This window comes from Candida parapsilosis, contig 005569 (assembly GCF_000182765.1).
Source record: "Candida parapsilosis strain CDC317 annotated contig 005569".
NCBI classification, from domain to species: Eukaryota; Fungi; Ascomycota; class Pichiomycetes; order Serinales; family Debaryomycetaceae; genus Lodderomyces; species Lodderomyces parapsilosis.
This window is the reverse complement of record NW_023503278.1, coordinates 1513396-1529276: the sequence shown is the minus strand read 5'-3', so window position 1 is coordinate 1529276 and position 15881 is coordinate 1513396. Positions and strand designations below refer to the sequence as shown.

The following is a 15881-nucleotide window of genomic DNA, read 5'->3' as shown; positions in this document are numbered from 1 at the left end:
GGCATTGGTGTCTATTTCTAGGGGCCATTCTCTAGATTAGATTATCCACTTCCCTCTGTTTTGACTCCTTCGATTGAGATCTGGATAGTCCCATGTCTAGGAAACACATAGCTGACGAGATTTTCAGAAAGCATTGACTTCGAAGGAATTGAACTAACAAGTAAGTTGGTTTCTGCAACAAAAATCGGGATATTCTTAAAGAATCAATCACTCGAAGCTTTGTTGTTTTTCGGATCAGCAACTGTTACACTGCAGATTCTGCCTTGAAAATCGCAAAAGGTGGTTAGGATTGTGAAGTAGCCAAAACTAGCCTAAAGTATGACAATTAATTGATTGAAAAAGGGTTTATAAATAAAGCCCCAGGCAAAGTACCCCAACTGAATAGTCCCCATTAATTGTACATAGCTACCTCTAGAAGTTGTACGACAAATTTTGTGAATTATCGTATGTTACTTCACGATCTTTTAAAATAACACAAAACGGATTCAATGACACAATATTCACACTGCCATTTCAAGGATATACTCAACTCAAGTCGTACGTACACCGACGAGAGCAAAAATCGAAGAGCTTGATCATTCTTTTTTCAATTGGTTGAGCTCTTTGTGGCAAAGTTTGAGATGGTAAGCGTCGAAAGTATCGAGATATCGATAATTGGTGCACGTTTGCTGGGAACCTACTAACCAACGGCGGAACGAAACATCAGTACCAGCTTACGGTGGTGGTCTACCCCTCAACATTTACTTACAGTTCTTATCAAGAAAGGGCTTCATCATCATTGCTGCTTTTGTACCAGGGTAACCATTGATTCCTGCTTTCTCAAATCATTGTATGCATGTGTGCGGCTCATGGATATTGTCGTAAAAAAAAAAATTTCCCAAGTTTTCCAGCATTAAGAGTAATCTTCATAGTTCACCCAATATAAGATGCTTCTGGTGTTTGCTAAAGCGAGTCGACGATATTACTCACACCTTCCAGAAAAGGTATCAACACTAGCAAAATTCAATTTTCCATTGGCTACAAATAGCATAAAGTCTGTTACTGACAATATCAATGATTTCATAAACAAGAAGCAGAAAGTTACACTCAATGGACATATACACCGAAAGGCTAGGATACGGCCTACTTTAAGTTTTGGATTCTTACGTGACTGTAATGGCGAAACTGTTCAATTCATCGCTAATGATTCAACTAAGGACAAGATCATGGACACAATGAAAAGCCTCACTGTTGAAGAGTCTGTCAGTATAACTGGATATGTACAACCAAAGCAATCGAAAGAAGGAGAATCAAAAAGCTGGGAATTGGTTTTGGAGGATATTCAGGTTTTGAATCTGTCAAATATAGACGCGCCAAGACTCGAAAAGCTTAAGCAAACTAGACCAGAAGACTTGCCTCCTCAATTTAGATACTTGCAATTACGCACTGCATTCTATCAAAATGCTTTACGAGTGAGGAGTAAAATTGCTCAGTCGGTTCGGAAGGTACTTGTGGATGATCATGACTTTGTTGAAATTGAAACACCATTATTATTCAAATCAACTCCAGAAGGGGCACGAGAATTCGTAGTCCCTACAAGACAACCCAACCAATTTTATGCATTACCTCAGTCTCCTCAACAATATAAACAGATTTTGATGAGTTCTGGTTTTACAAAGTACTTTCAGATTGCAAAATGCTTTAGGGATGAGGATTTAAGATCAGATAGACAACCTGAATTTACTCAAATAGATTTGGAAATGAGTTTCGTAAATAGCTCTGACCAGGTTATGAAGGTTGTTGAAGATGTTGTCTTGAGTATTTGGGAGAAAGTTAAGCAAACCAATGTATACACCTTAAATGGGAGTGATGAGTTGATCAGAATCAATGCTGGGATCGAGGGGGTACAATTGTCAAAATTGAATTATTTGACAGCTTTGCAAAAATATGGTATTGACAAACCAGATTTAAGGTCCAATCTCTCCTTCATTAGCCTCGAAGAGTATTTTGTTTCAATCGAGAATCTTGATTTTCCTGTTGTTGAAACGTGTGTTTTGAAAAGTGCTTTTGACCCCACTATCAAAACCTCAAAACCGCCAAAGTCGCTCACGAGTGAGTTGAATTATTCGCGAAGAAGGCCGTATATATTTATGATCAAATCTGAAGATGATGCCCAAAGTTGGTGTGAATTGCTTTTACAAAAAGGTTTTATGAAATGGAACGATAAGGTGGATAAAGAAAAATTACGAAAAACTCTCAACTTACAACCAGGCGATATCTTGGCAGTTTCAAATAGGGCTCATCTTCCTTATGAAAATCCAACTCCATTGGGAAAATTTAGACAATTGGCCATAGCTGAATTTTCAGGAAAATGGCAACGACCAATTAGAAGCGAAAACGGTTTGATTGATACTTACGATTTCGATAAAACAATTGTTGGCTCATGGGTCGTTGACTTTCCGTTGTTCAACCCAGCAGAAACTTCTGATGATATCAATGTGCCATATCCCAAATACGACAGGAGCAAGCTAGAGTCAACGCATCATCCATTCACGATGTGCAAATCGGATGATTATGACTTGTTGGAGACAGAGCCTTTGAAAGTACGAGGTGAGCATTACGATTTGGTAATTAATGGTGTTGAAGTTGGTGGTGGATCAAGAAGAATCCATGATTCGGTATTGCAACAATACATTTTCGAAGATGTTTTAAAAGTCAATAACTATCAATCGTTATTTGGGCATTTGTTGAAAGCTTTAAGTATGGGATGTCCACCGCATGCTGGTTTGGCTTTGGGATTCGATAGATTATGTGCTATGGTAGTCGGTACTTCAAGTATAAAGGATGTGATTGCATTCCCAAAAAATCAATCCGGATCCGATCGTGTTGTTGAGAGTCCTACTGCTGTAGATGAAAAAGTATTGAATGAGTATTTCATTACTACTAAAGTTCTGTAAATAGATACATTGTAAGTACAAATCAAACGGTTATTCCCGTCTTCTTCCTCGTAATTTTTGCTTCTTCTCGGTTGCACCAGTCAATTCATCCAACTTACGTTTATTATAGCCACTTTGGGCTTTTTCTGCTTTTTCAGCTTGTATTCTCTTTTCTTCTGCCAATCTCTCCAACTTCAATTCAATTGGTTTTTTGGCTCTTGTTGACTGATTTTCTTCACCTCCAAGAAATTCATGTTCTTGCTCCTTGACTAACTGTTTCCAATCATACTTTTTTCTCACAAAAAGTTCCATTGACCAATTTTTCCAAACCAATTTACCATATTGACTTTCCTTCACCTTGTGCGAATCGTTCATGAGCTCGGACGCAATGCGATCTTTATACATGGGCAATAAAACTGTAAAGTCCCATAACTTATCAACTATGTGCGATCCATACGAATTGCAGGACAATTCGACTATCTTGTTTTGAAATATATTGAGATACCTTTTTCGAAGAATCTGAACGGGTTTTGATTCCTCTTTATCAACCACCAATGAGTTCTCAACAACGTGCGAAAAGACACCATGGAAACACATTTGCACAAACTTTTCTACAGGCAAGGCAATGAAATTCAACCAGGTGCAAATGACGAATCTATTGTCAAGTTCCATTAATTTCTCCAAAAATAATGCTCGTTTTCTCTCTTCAGCGGTTGGCCAGTCGCCCCTTGTGTTTCCTAATGTCGACCCCGTCAACTGTAGCACGTTTTCTATAAACTCAGTAGAAGTGTCCGTTTGTGGGGTTGAATAATCATAGTTTGGAGCAAACTTGATAAACAATTGGGAAATGATTTCATCTCTCAAGTAATTTCCTCTCAGAATTGACGCATCAATAACCTTTTGAGCTAAATCCAAATTTTGATTGTCAGCTATGGAAATCAAATTGGAAAGTTCTGGAATGATTTGATCCAAAATAAACTCAATTTCAACTGGTTTCAACTTGAATAATAATGCTTGTATTATGTAAACACCTGTTGTTGACCTCCTAGCTAACCTCAAAACTCTTTCTTTCATGTATAGCCTGTAGAGTCTTTCAATATATTGCGGTCTTGAGCCATCGCTTTTTATGATGGCTTCAAAAAAGTGGGATCCTACTGGATCGGATAGCAAATACTCGACGAATGCCTCCTCATCAGAATCCTTTTCGTCACTTTGTTTGGCAAAGATTAAGTGCCACATTGTACGTTCGCGGTCAACAAGCCCTTCCAACTGAATCACAAGTTGCATCACTGGAGATGCAATTTTATGTATGCTCAATTCTCGCGCCTTTTTCGTGTCTAAATCCTTGGTCAAGTCTTGAAAATAATCACGAAGCTCGTCTTTAAATGACAGTGGTGTTTGAAAAGCTCTATTGAAATCTTCGTTATCCTTGATTTCAATCATCTTTCTTGCAATCTTTGACTTTTTGGATCTTAAAACAGAGTTTGATACGGTTGTAGATGGTAATTCTTTCCCCGCGAGAATCAAAATCAAAAGTCTCAAAACATGTGAGGCATACTGATGATCAACCATTGTCAACAAGTACAGTTTAAACTCATTTACCATAGCAATGAATAGCTCCTCGACAGTTTTAGAGTCATTGCGATCTGCAATGACTACCCCATCTTCCTCCTCATACTTTATTTCATCAGTTTGCAAAATTTCTTTCTCAATCAAAGCAGCTGCTCTTACAAGCAATGTCTCCAATACGTGTGAGGCATACTTATGAAATGCCAAGGATACAAAATGATTGGAAAAGTTTTCAAAAATGGACTTCAATTGTTGCGTATTGGCAAACAACACAAGTCTTTCCATTAATTTTGAGCATATTTGATTGGTGACCAATTTCAACTCCTTTCCTTGCGCTTCTTCCAATACCGAGTTTATAAATCCTTCTCTATCCTCATCACTTTCGAAAGCGTTGATGTTCAATGTAGATTCCGCTTGTTTGAAGTAATCAATCTCACTGGCATCAACAAGGCCGAAGAAAGTATTGGGTATATCCTCATGCGGCTGAGACTGGGCCACATCCTTGTGCTCAGAAAAGTCTGTGTCGACAAGTTTTTGTGCCTTCTTCTCTGCCCTTCTTCCTCTAGATTTGGTACTTCCCATCTTTAGATACTGTTGGTTTGTAGAAGTATCTTCATCTTGAGATGATCTTCGCTGGAAAAATATTGAAGTTACGCACACAAAGAGTACTTGTCTTTATATACAGGAACAATTTTTTTCGCAACTGTGCATTGGCAATCTCAATATTGAGAAACAACATTTTATGAAGACGATCTACGAATTCAAACTTTTGAAAACCATTTTATTGGATATATGAAGTCCTTTGAACATGTAAAAACTAACTAAATTAAGCGTCATTGCAAGACTCTCAATTGAAAAAATATAATAAATAGAATTGAGATTCGGTTTGACTTCAACAAAAAAAGGGCAACTCTGAGGTACAACGTTTTCACTAATTCATAAATGAATAGCTCTCTCAGAAGGTTTCTTTTCTACTTTTGAGGCTCATAGTAACCGTAAGTGGTCCAGTGTGGTTTGGCTTCGGCTTCAGCATTGGCATCTCTCTTTTGAGGCTCATAGTAACCGTAAGTGGTCCAGTGTGGTTTGGCTTCGGCTTCAGCATTGGCATCTCTCTTTTGAGGCTCATAGTAACCGTAAGTAGTCCAGTGTGGTTTGGCTTCGGCTTCTCTCTTTTGAGAGCCAACAACACCCTTGACATCAGCAGCTGTCTTATCTTTAATCTCAGCATCAATTGAAGGACCATTAAAGAAAGCTTCAACGACACGTTCAAGGACGTTATCAACTGGAAGAGCAGGAACTTCAGCCTCTTTTGAAGCGACTGGAGCAGAAGCAACTAAAGCAGCAGCAATAGCAGTAAGAACAGCAATTGAAAATTTCATTGTAAAATAGATATTGTTGGTTTTCTGATAATTGATTAAAATGATCTATTTGTTTTGATAATGATGAGGAAAAAGAAAAGATGGGAAACGAGATGGGAACTGAAGGTACATTCGATGCTTATTTATAATCTAAGATGGAGTTCATACTCGTTGAAAGCTGAAACATAATGGTTAAATACAGAATAGCCTGGTGTATATAAGCGTGTGTGATCTTCATTACGGCTGCGAAAAATAATGAACACACTTTTTTAGAAAAATCCCCTTTTGCATCCAAAAAAGGAAATTTTTATCAATCAAAAATCTACCAGTGCAACAGAATAACTTTTCAGGGAGCGCAATTTTTCTTTGATGTGATTTTCATGGCAAAGATCAGAGAATAGGTGTGGATCACCTTTCTAGACTGAACTGGGTAAAATATCGAAAACAAGGTAATTGGACATAACATGGTTTTGCTTGGGCAGTAAACGCGTAGGTCATAAGAAGAGTCGACTTAAGTTGGTAATGCCTTTGTACGTGCATAGTAACGCTACACAGCGCCAACACGTTACTGCTGCTTCGACACTTTTCACAGGTGAAGTTAAGTCGAAGCAGCGATTGACTAGATGTAGTTAATGAACTCTCTCTAGCACATTCGGGGTAATTCGAACCTCATTGTGGGTATGTGATCAATCCGCCCACATTCGTTAAAGAATATCGTCTCTCAAGACTTGAAACTATTACCCCTATTTCTGAGCAATGTTTCAAAAGAAAAGTCCCAAAAAAATCAACTCAAACACTCGGGGAAATAACAACACGAGAATCACTTTTGAACATACTTTGCTTCATATTATCGTTGTTTCAAAACTCCGAATTTCAAGGCAAAAAAAAGTTATTATTCACTGAATTTCTTATTTTCATTAGAAAATAGAAATTTGTTTCTCACATCGAGGAGTAAACTTTCTTTTGCCAAAATAGAACAGAACATTTTGTGACTAGACGTTTCATTGTTGAGTGAAGTTGTTCCGAACCATGTCAATTGCTACACTGTTCTTCTTGTTCCCCTGAAAAAGAAAAAAAAAAAGAAATGTGATCTGACAAGAGTCACCTTGTGACAATAACTGGTATAGCAATCACATTGGTATTACGGTCCCGGCATCGTCTTTTGAATAATTCGCAAACCACTTTTGTGCCTTGATTCGAAACATCAACTCGGAATGCATCATTTCTAAGAATGGCATACGATGGTTTATTGGCATCATGTCTTTGAAAATCTGAAACCGATGTGTTGTGCAGATACAAAGTTTGTAGTAAAGAACCTGAAACACGTAAAGCTCCTGATTTCTTACATCGCAAAAACACACCACTCCCCCCACCGCCTCGTCATTACCCATAATTCAAAAACTTACTCTAAACCGAGGTGGGGAGTCTTTATATGTTCACACACACAGGTGTCTCCATTCTATCTAACGTTTTTCAACCGGCTTATCCCTGCACGGAAAACATTATTCGTATCGCCTTAAACTATCCTCATACCTTCCTTTCCTCAACTCATCGAGTTTGATCAATTTCTGCAAAATATCCCTCATTTCATCCTTATTCACATCTTCCTCATTTTTCAACTCAGTGATTTTAAACAATGCTTTCAAACATCCTACGTTTTCTTGTCCAGTATCTTCCTTCTCCAATGCATTAATTTCATTAATCAAGTCAATTTGTTGTTGAAGTAGCTGCTTATAATTTTGACCATCACTGTCGTCTGCTTCAAAAGCATTGACAAAAAATTCATCTGATAAAAGCCAGTACAAGTACAACCAAACTGAATTATCTTCTGGACTCATGTATATACCGGTTTTGATCAATTCCAAATCATTGTTCAAGATTGACAAGGGAGTTTGGAAAAGGTGGAACGATGGATGATCAATAGTCTGTGTCACTTGTGGGTTTCCAATGATGAGATTGTAAATTTTGGGTATTAATTTAGTTCGATTATGCCAGGCTGAGAAATTCAGAAAATCAATCAGAATCTTGGCAGTTGTGTAATCGAATTCATCAAGATTCAATTTCAACACTCCATTAACATCATTTTCATCTTGGTGATTCAATTCTTCCAATTCTAGATTTTCAACCACGAATCTGCGATATTGCCATCCATGGAAATTTCGTTGGTCCAATTCCAACATTTTCCCCACCGTCTTGAATTCAAACTCCCAATTAACTTGATTTAAATCTACCAATTTGAACAAACACCATCTTCGGTGATTCCAGATCCAATACACTTTGGGGAACTTGCGTAATTGAGCCATGACAAATTTCAACTCATCGTTTAAGATCTGCACCAATTTGGTAGAGTTTGATCCGTAGGCTTTTTCAATAATTTCTCGACGATAGTTCCAAATTGTATAAAATTCAGGGTTGAGCTGAAGCAAGCTTGTTGTGGCATTGAAACTCTCATCGTTATAGGTTTGTAAATCACGTAATTGAAAAATGTAAGATGTCAAGTCACGATAATGGTTGATCTTGGGTTCATCTTTAAGGTATTTTTGGTGCTTCTGCGATTCGTTGAGATGTACTCGTTTGACTTCGTGTTGCTATATGTGAGGCAGTCAGTATATGTGGTTAAATAACTGTTGATTGTATATCCCGTACATACCATTGTATAGTTGTATGCAAATCTAGCTGTGTGTGTGCTAATTTAGATCAATGGAAAACTTCTCTTTGTTTATAATTTTCTTTTTCTTCGATACAAACGGGTACACAAACAACAAGTTCAAACACGTCTTTAATTAACAATGTCAGCTTCCAAGCTAGCGCTAAAAGGCTCGTCCAAGATCGTATCTGACTACTTCGAATTTGCCATTAACAGCATTCTCTTCCAACGAGGCATATACCCAGCTGAGGATTTTATCACGGTACGAAAATACGATTTGCCAATGGTTATCAACAATGACGAAGACGTCAAAAACTACATCAGCAACATCATGCAGCAATTGAAGAAATGGATCTATGGTAAAAGGATAACCAAGTTGATTGTGGTCATTGTGTCCACTAGTACCGGAGAAAGTATAGAACGATGGGAATTTAATATTGAGACCAAAGATGATGATGATGCAGAGGAGATCAATAATAATGAAAGTGTAGGTAATAAGGAACAAGATGGTGATGGAAAGAAGAGCAAGAGTGAAATTCAAAAGGAAATAAGAGCAATTATACGTCAAATAACATCGTCAGTGAGTTATTTGCCTATCCTAAGAGATGATGAATATACATTCAATGTCTTGGTGTATACTGACAAAGATACAAATGTGCCTATACAATGGTGTGATACAAATGGTGATGGAAGGGTATTGGAAGGTGACAATGTTGATGAGATAGATTTTGCCAGTTTCAGCACCGATAAGCACAAGGTGAAGACTTCAGTTAGTTACAAATTTGAATAGATGTTTACGCAATTATGTGGTTGTCTTCACGCACCATTCAATCTCTTATTAAGCTTTTCATATTCAGCAGGCTTTTGCCTTTTCTCTTCCTTTTCTTTATTCTCCTTCATTTGTTGCTCATCATCAAACCTCGATCTCTTATTACTCAACATAAACCTCACCAACCCCTTTGTTGCTACTCCATAATCCCAATTTTGTAAATATCCATCCTTTTCATTCAACTTGAAATTACAACTCTTTTCATTCAAAATTGCAACATCATTAAATTTTTGCTTCAAATCCAAAAACTTGAATATTTGATTCTTCCCCGTGACTGGATCTACTGGTGGTAGATAATTTTGCAAGATACTATTGTCGAATTGATGAGTATAGTAGTCCAATATGTAAAGTATTGCTTCATTAACCAAGACTTCGGGACATTGGAAATCATTACAATCCAATTCACTAAGAACTTTTTTAATTTTGACTACTTCTTCTTCATCATCTTCACCAATTTCATGATGTTGTAAATTCATTTCGTTGGGGTTGAGACTTAGGGCTATAATGACGATGGCCAAAGCAGTACAATGAGGCGGTACAACTAAACTCAAAGGAGTTTGAATAATATCATAATTGATCAACCAACAAAGCATGGAAATTTTATAATTGATGCCCAAGTTTTTACAAAATTGTATTAGCAAATCATCAACATTGATGGCAAAACTTGGATTATTCCCTAGATTAAAGTCAAACTTGGTGATTTGTAACAATTTGAACTCGGTACTCAAGATGATTTTCCGTTGCAAATCGATAAAGGGCACACTGGCACCATTACTTTCAACCAATGTATTTTCATTGATATCTCTCAATTTATTACAAACTTGTTGAACATCTTTTAGTTTTTTGATACAATCCTCAACTTTACTCGCAAGGAATAGACAAGTAATGGCTATGGTGTAGGGAGAATTTTCAATGTGCATCGCCAGATTTGCAACATCAAATTTATTAAACAAGTAATAGCGTTGATAATAATTCATGGTTGTTGCTAAAACCCGAATTGGGAATTTCAACATTTTAATCGCTTGGTTTAAGAACTGATAGATTTGCTGCTTAGTGGTGGCATATTGTAGTTTCAAAGTTGATGGAATGGTTTGACTGTGTAAATATGATAGTTCTTGTAAAGTAAAGAATGGTCGTGATACTTGAGTTATCGAAGCTGCGGTTGGTACAGCAGTTGATGCTGATGGCGATTTCCCGTTATTTTGAATTCCTGGGGTTGCTTCCTTGGACATGTTTGGGGATGGTATCAATAAAACTAGTTTCGTAAACACTGATGAATTTTTCTCCATTTAGTTCAGCTGCGCATTAAAAGACATCGTCGCCCGCGCATAAGGATGCACTCACACACAAAAGCGAGGGGAAAACATAGCATGATCACCTTTGACTTACATTCATACAAGTACGGACCAAAATGCCGGCTACACCCAATGAACTGTCTCAATAACTAAAAACACAATTTCTTTCTCTAAAAATCTAGTATAAACTGTAAAATATAATAGTGTTGTTTAGACTCTTTGAGGGAGAAACATATATGGAATACAACGTGGGTGTTGGGTGGGTTGGAGAGTACGGAATCACGGTTTTTCAGTTCATCTTCTTTAAGCAGTGAATGACAATGAGAAACCTAATTTGTGGACTGGTTCAGCCAATTTCAAAGCATCGAAAGAAGCACCCAAACCCAATTTAACACCCGGTCTCAAGGTTTGAGTATAAGACAAAGCAGTCAAACCAGAGTCAGCAATCTTGGCTTTAATAAATGCAGATCCATCCAAGGCGTATTTAGTAGCAAATTCAACATTGACATTTGATGATTTGACTGAATCCCAAGTGGTTTTAGCACCAACTTCAACCAATGGTGAAACTCTGTGGTAGTAAGCAGCTGAAAAGACAGACAAGTTTGAAGTAGCAGTAGCAGCCAAGTTGTAAGTCAAGTTGGAGTAACCGATACCAACAGAGTACTTGTTAACCTTGGCGCTGGAGATGTCGTAACCCAACTCAGCGCCAGCAGTGAAACCATCATGAGCAACAACCAAGTCAGCAGTAGCAATTGGACCTTTCAACAAGTCAAAGAATAATCTAGCATTGACAGCAGATTGTTGGTAGAAGAAGTTCAATTTGGCATTTCTTGGACCATTTGGAACAATTGAAGTGTCCAATTCACCTTTTAAACCTGGAGTCAATAATTCAGACAATTCAATCTTGGTAGACAAGACATTGGCATTGTTCCAACCTTGGGTCAAAGTTAAACCAGTAGCTTTGTCAACGTGTTTGGCGTCAACAGAAGCAGCAATGGTATCGTCTTTAGCAGTCTTACCCTTAACAGTGAAAGCAACGCCATTTGGAGCAATTGTTTTAACATCAACAGCAGCAGTTGACAAGTGGTAAAAGTCCTTGTTCAACAAATCGTTGGAAGCTTTAGTTAAATCGGAGTAAGCAGCTGGAGCCATTGTTGTGTGTAGTTAGTTATGAATTGATACGGATAAAGAATACAATGAAGTTGTAGAGTGAACAGAAGAAGAAGAAGAAGAAGAAGAAGAAGAAGAAGAAGAAGGAAAAGAAGTGAGGGAAGATTGTTGGGAAAAAGGTTTGTGTGGTAATTTAGAAAATAATTTTTTCTTCTTCTATTTTGCTATAAAGTTGTTTTTACTGGCGTTAGAAAATATGTAAACAAAGTAGAGTAAAAACTGTGGGATATATGGGTTTATTACCCAATTAGTGTCTTTGTGTAACTATGCTATGATTATTAGTGTTTTTGTTCTATAAAATTCTCTTTCTACTAAAATAAATGTCGTACTATAGTAAAATGTCGTATTAACCCAACAAAACACGTTTTCCTTTCAGTTTAGCTAACAATTGAAACCGCTAATTGGCTGATGAAGTTAAAAATGTGCGACAATGTCTTTTATGCGACATTTCAGAAAAAAATCTTAATCATTCAATTTTATTTTACAATGTCACTCACAAATACACATACACACACACACACACACACACACATACTACTCCCCTCCCTATCTCCCTTACTTTATGTTCGAAATGTAACATTTGATATGAAAGGTTCACCTTCCCCTCTCTTCTCTTTCTTTCTCCACTAAGAGTCATGTCATTTGATTTGATTTGAGTGGTTTCAATCCAGACACAAATAAATAGCACGCACGTGCGTGCGTAGGGCGGTTTTCAATGGGTCACAAAATCTCACAATCGCACTACTAACAATAAAGGGGGATGAAGAAAGAGAAAGAGAAAGAGAGAGAGAGAGAGAGAGATCAGAAATCTAAAACATTATGTGGTCTCACAATTTAGACTGCTGATATACCTTGATCCTACACATTGCATCGTATCATATTGAATTAGGGCCACTGGTCCTAGCCCAACACTTTTTTTTCTCTTCATGTTCAATCTAAAAATCTTAAAGATCAGTACACATGCATATATGTATGTACAAGTTTAGTGTCACTCCACTTTTTATCAAATTTTCTCGGAGTTTAATTAAACAGTTTTGGACCAAGAATCACGCTATTACATCTGTCACGATATTGAGATAGTGTGGCTTCTTGAAACGCCAATGACTACTCCATGACTCTTAAACTATTTCTTGTATGGGCTGTGATATAGTTAGGATCTGAGTTTCACATACTGCAGGCAACGTGGTCTGTGCCTTCATATGCAGTCTAAAAAGATTTTGTTAAAGCGCGCGGAAATAAATGTGCATGTGTGTGAATCGGAAACTCCGACACGACATTGGCTGCAAATTGGATTGTGAAAACGATGTGACGGAAGTTTAGGTGCTGAGATGTAGGGGGAGGAGCTATAGTTCGCTTTGTGTTCGCAGAATAATTACTCGGATATAATTATACTACTCAAATGAAAAAACGTAACTGAGCCTTTGTCTCGGTCCTTGCTTCATCCAGTAGAAGGCTTAGTGAGAGTGAAGATGTAAGCTAATGGTTTAGTATTCCTCGGTGGTAATCTAGCCTGAGAAAAATGAGGTCCAAACCATCTCTGTTGGCTTCAGGGTAACTAATTTTGGTATCATGATCAACAAAAAACATCAATACAATTCAGGATCTTCTATAAGCTGACACCCTACAGCTGACGGTTGTAGTAATTCGACTTTCAGCTTCTCTTTGTTAATAGTTGCGCCATGTTAAGATATGACTATTTACCCACAAGCTGTTTTCCGACACTTGTTTTGTAGTCCCTTAAAAAGAAATCTAGCATGGATGTCACGTGCAAGGTTAGATGTTAAAAAAAGCAATGCGCAATGACGCGCGCAAAATATAATAACATCCAACAATTACAATATTCACTAGCTTTGTCAACACCAACGCTACGAATATGAAGTTTATTCTAATAGATTCCAATCAGCTAATAGTACAGTGTTGGAAACACCACTATCAGACCTGTCTCAAAATTGTACAACATTACAATTTATCTCTCAAACCCACGATCCCACCAGCATCGTCAGACTCGTCTGTCTCATCATTATCATCATCACCTAATGAATTTGAGTTCCATGCTTGCACCATTGAGGATTTTGTTTCCAGTCACAGCCTTAGCGGCACCACTTCAACGGTATCCCCAGGTAACTCATTAAGTTATATGGGTGGGGGTTTTGACAAATATCTATTACAAAGCATGCTTTTGGGGACAAATGTTTCTGATTACAAAGTAGTTGAACGCTTGATACAAGATGCTAAATTACGACAAAGCAATGGTTACTTGATACCCAATCATATATATCGAACTAATTTGTTACAATTGCCCACGTATAAAGGTTACAATTATCGAGACTCGTTAATTTACAAAACCTTGGGAGTTGATGAATTGATTCAAATTCCCACAATGATGGTACCGGAGAAGATACATTCAGTTAGACATTTGTTTGATTCGATATGGAGCTTGCTATCGCATATACAGGAGTATGGCGTTGAAAGAGAACACCAAAGAGATGCAGTATGTAATGGAGCAGAACAAGTACGACAGGTTCAAAACCTAATCATTCCTGGCATAGGTACCGGTTATGGCCATTTGAATGAATTTGAGCTGACCAAGATTATGATATTTGCCATGTTTGTATTTCACTTGGATTTCCAAATGGCCAACTCACGATTAAATCAGTTGAAAAAATCAATGTTAATTCTATTTTTTTTCAATAAAGACTATCGTTTGTTTCAAAATGAAACCGACCTACTAGAATTGGAAAGTTTGATTAGTGATTATGGCAAGTCTGTTGAATTGGAGCCTGACACTATAATGGATTTAGATGAAGTTTTCAAATGTGTCAAGCTTTGAAGTCAAGGAGAGGAGGGAGTAAATGTGATGGAAGCCCAACCACAACAAGTTACATTTACAATCAGCTATAGAGAGGTGCACATTGTAATATGGTTTATAATAGACGTTTTATTAGAATATTGTTTGTAAGTATCCTAATGCTCGGCTGATTCGAATGGGACTTCTGCGACAAGAAGCTTCTCCTCGCTGAGGTTTTGTGTCCTCTTTGGCCCTGACTCTCGGCGTTAAACCTTAATTACTCGGCATATATTCGAATGCCGATAAAACAGGGTTAGAGAGTAATAGACAACATTTGTGGCATGTCTTGTAAATAAATCTCTATTTCGGGGTGTCTCGTAGACGCACAAATGAATTAGAATCATCTAGAACTATTTTAAAATGTATTCCACGGATTTTACAAGATGAAATTTTTCCCAATCTTCGGGAACAAGGCAATTTTCCGCTCAAGAAAAAATGAGAAGAAAATCTAAGGAACAAACAAGGGGAAACAAGAGACTTATCTTTGAAACATTGAACCCTCATCATCATCCTATATCATTCAGCATATAACGAGCCACATACACTCAACCACAGTCCAAAATGCCAATCGTGCCCTCATTCACCCTCGGATTCATCCGTTGTAAAGAAAACAACAAGGTACTAATGCTCAATCGAAACAAAGCACCATGGATGGGTAAATGGAATGGTGTAGGCGGCAAGATCAACCCCAATGAAACACCATTAGACTGCATGGTTCGAGAAGCACAAGAAGAAACTGGGTTAATGTTGCAACATTTTCAACCCAGAGGAATCTTGACTTGGGAAATTTACAGTAAAGAAGAGGAGGAGAAAGAAAAGACAACTTCTAAAGCCAATGGGAAAAGAAGCAATGGCACTATTGTTGAACGAGCTTTGAAACATGCTAATTTGGCAAGCAAAGGTGGACTATATCTCTTTACTGCCGATATCACATTGGAACAATTTGAACATTATCGTACCCCAATGATTTATGATGATGAAGGGATCTTGTGTTGGAAGGATTTGGAATGGGTTACATTTGAGTTTAATTTAGGTGTGGTTGACAATATACGAGCTAATTTGGCACAAATTTTTGAGTCAAAGGAGGATGATTTGTTTCAATTAAAGTATGAAAATACAAGTTTGGTTGGTAATGAATATATCCCCAGTGGGGCTGCTCCGTTCTTTGAAAGAAAAGAAAGGGAACAACAAGCATAGATTGGGAATGGTTGCCTGCATTCCTCTTTTTCAGACACTGTGTATCACTATCT

General features: G+C 37.5%; 9 protein-coding genes across 9 annotated transcripts; 4 read left to right on the top strand and 5 right to left on the bottom strand. All coding sequences in view use genetic code 12, as the record gives it.

The window, feature by feature from the left end:
- Positions 1 to 926: 926 nt before the first annotated feature.
- Positions 927 to 2936, top strand: CPAR2_107220 (aspartate--tRNA ligase; the record flags this gene model as incomplete). The annotated part of the gene is made up of 1 exon (XM_036806985.1): positions 927 to 2936. One exon carries the CDS (start codon positions 927 to 929, stop codon positions 2934 to 2936), a length of 2010 nt encoding a protein of 669 aa, XP_036663867.1.
- Positions 2937 to 2966: 30 nt separating this feature from the next.
- On the bottom strand, positions 2967 to 5066 carry CPAR2_107210 (RNA-binding RNA processing protein; the record flags this gene model as incomplete). The annotated part of the gene is made up of 1 exon (XM_036806984.1): positions 2967 to 5066. One exon carries the CDS (start codon positions 5064 to 5066, stop codon positions 2967 to 2969), a length of 2100 nt encoding a protein of 699 aa, XP_036663866.1.
- A 389-nt stretch (positions 5067 to 5455) lies between these two features.
- Positions 5456 to 5863, bottom strand: MFALPHA (mating pheromone alpha; the record flags this gene model as incomplete). The annotated part of the gene is made up of 1 exon (XM_036806983.1): positions 5456 to 5863. The coding sequence occupies one exon, from the start codon at positions 5861 to 5863 to the stop codon at positions 5456 to 5458; it is 408 nt and encodes a 135-aa protein (XP_036663865.1).
- Positions 5864 to 7344: 1481 nt separating this feature from the next.
- BET4 (Rab geranylgeranyltransferase) lies at positions 7345 to 8495 on the bottom strand (the record flags this gene model as incomplete). The annotated part of the gene is made up of 2 exons (XM_036806982.1): positions 7345 to 8430; positions 8493 to 8495. The coding sequence occupies 2 exons, from the start codon at positions 8493 to 8495 to the stop codon at positions 7345 to 7347; spliced, it is 1089 nt and encodes a 362-aa protein (XP_036663864.1).
- Positions 8496 to 8631: 136 nt separating this feature from the next.
- On the top strand, positions 8632 to 9279 carry MAD2 (spindle checkpoint protein; the record flags this gene model as incomplete). The annotated part of the gene is made up of 1 exon (XM_036806981.1): positions 8632 to 9279. The coding sequence occupies one exon, from the start codon at positions 8632 to 8634 to the stop codon at positions 9277 to 9279; it is 648 nt and encodes a 215-aa protein (XP_036663863.1).
- Positions 9280 to 9305: 26 nt separating this feature from the next.
- CPAR2_107170 (uncharacterized protein) lies at positions 9306 to 10550 on the bottom strand (the record flags this gene model as incomplete). The annotated part of the gene is made up of 1 exon (XM_036806980.1): positions 9306 to 10550. The coding sequence occupies one exon, from the start codon at positions 10548 to 10550 to the stop codon at positions 9306 to 9308; it is 1245 nt and encodes a 414-aa protein (XP_036663862.1).
- A 366-nt stretch (positions 10551 to 10916) lies between these two features.
- On the bottom strand, positions 10917 to 11765 carry POR1 (porin; the record flags this gene model as incomplete). The annotated part of the gene is made up of 1 exon (XM_036806978.1): positions 10917 to 11765. One exon carries the CDS (start codon positions 11763 to 11765, stop codon positions 10917 to 10919), a length of 849 nt encoding a protein of 282 aa, XP_036663861.1.
- A 1891-nt stretch (positions 11766 to 13656) lies between these two features.
- CPAR2_107150 (putative ADP-ribose 1''-phosphate phosphatase) lies at positions 13657 to 14613 on the top strand (the record flags this gene model as incomplete). The annotated part of the gene is made up of 1 exon (XM_036806977.1): positions 13657 to 14613. The coding sequence occupies one exon, from the start codon at positions 13657 to 13659 to the stop codon at positions 14611 to 14613; it is 957 nt and encodes a 318-aa protein (XP_036663860.1).
- A 579-nt stretch (positions 14614 to 15192) lies between these two features.
- CPAR2_107140 (uncharacterized protein) lies at positions 15193 to 15828 on the top strand (the record flags this gene model as incomplete). The annotated part of the gene is made up of 1 exon (XM_036806976.1): positions 15193 to 15828. The coding sequence occupies one exon, from the start codon at positions 15193 to 15195 to the stop codon at positions 15826 to 15828; it is 636 nt and encodes a 211-aa protein (XP_036663859.1).
- Positions 15829 to 15881: the final 53 nt, after the last annotated feature.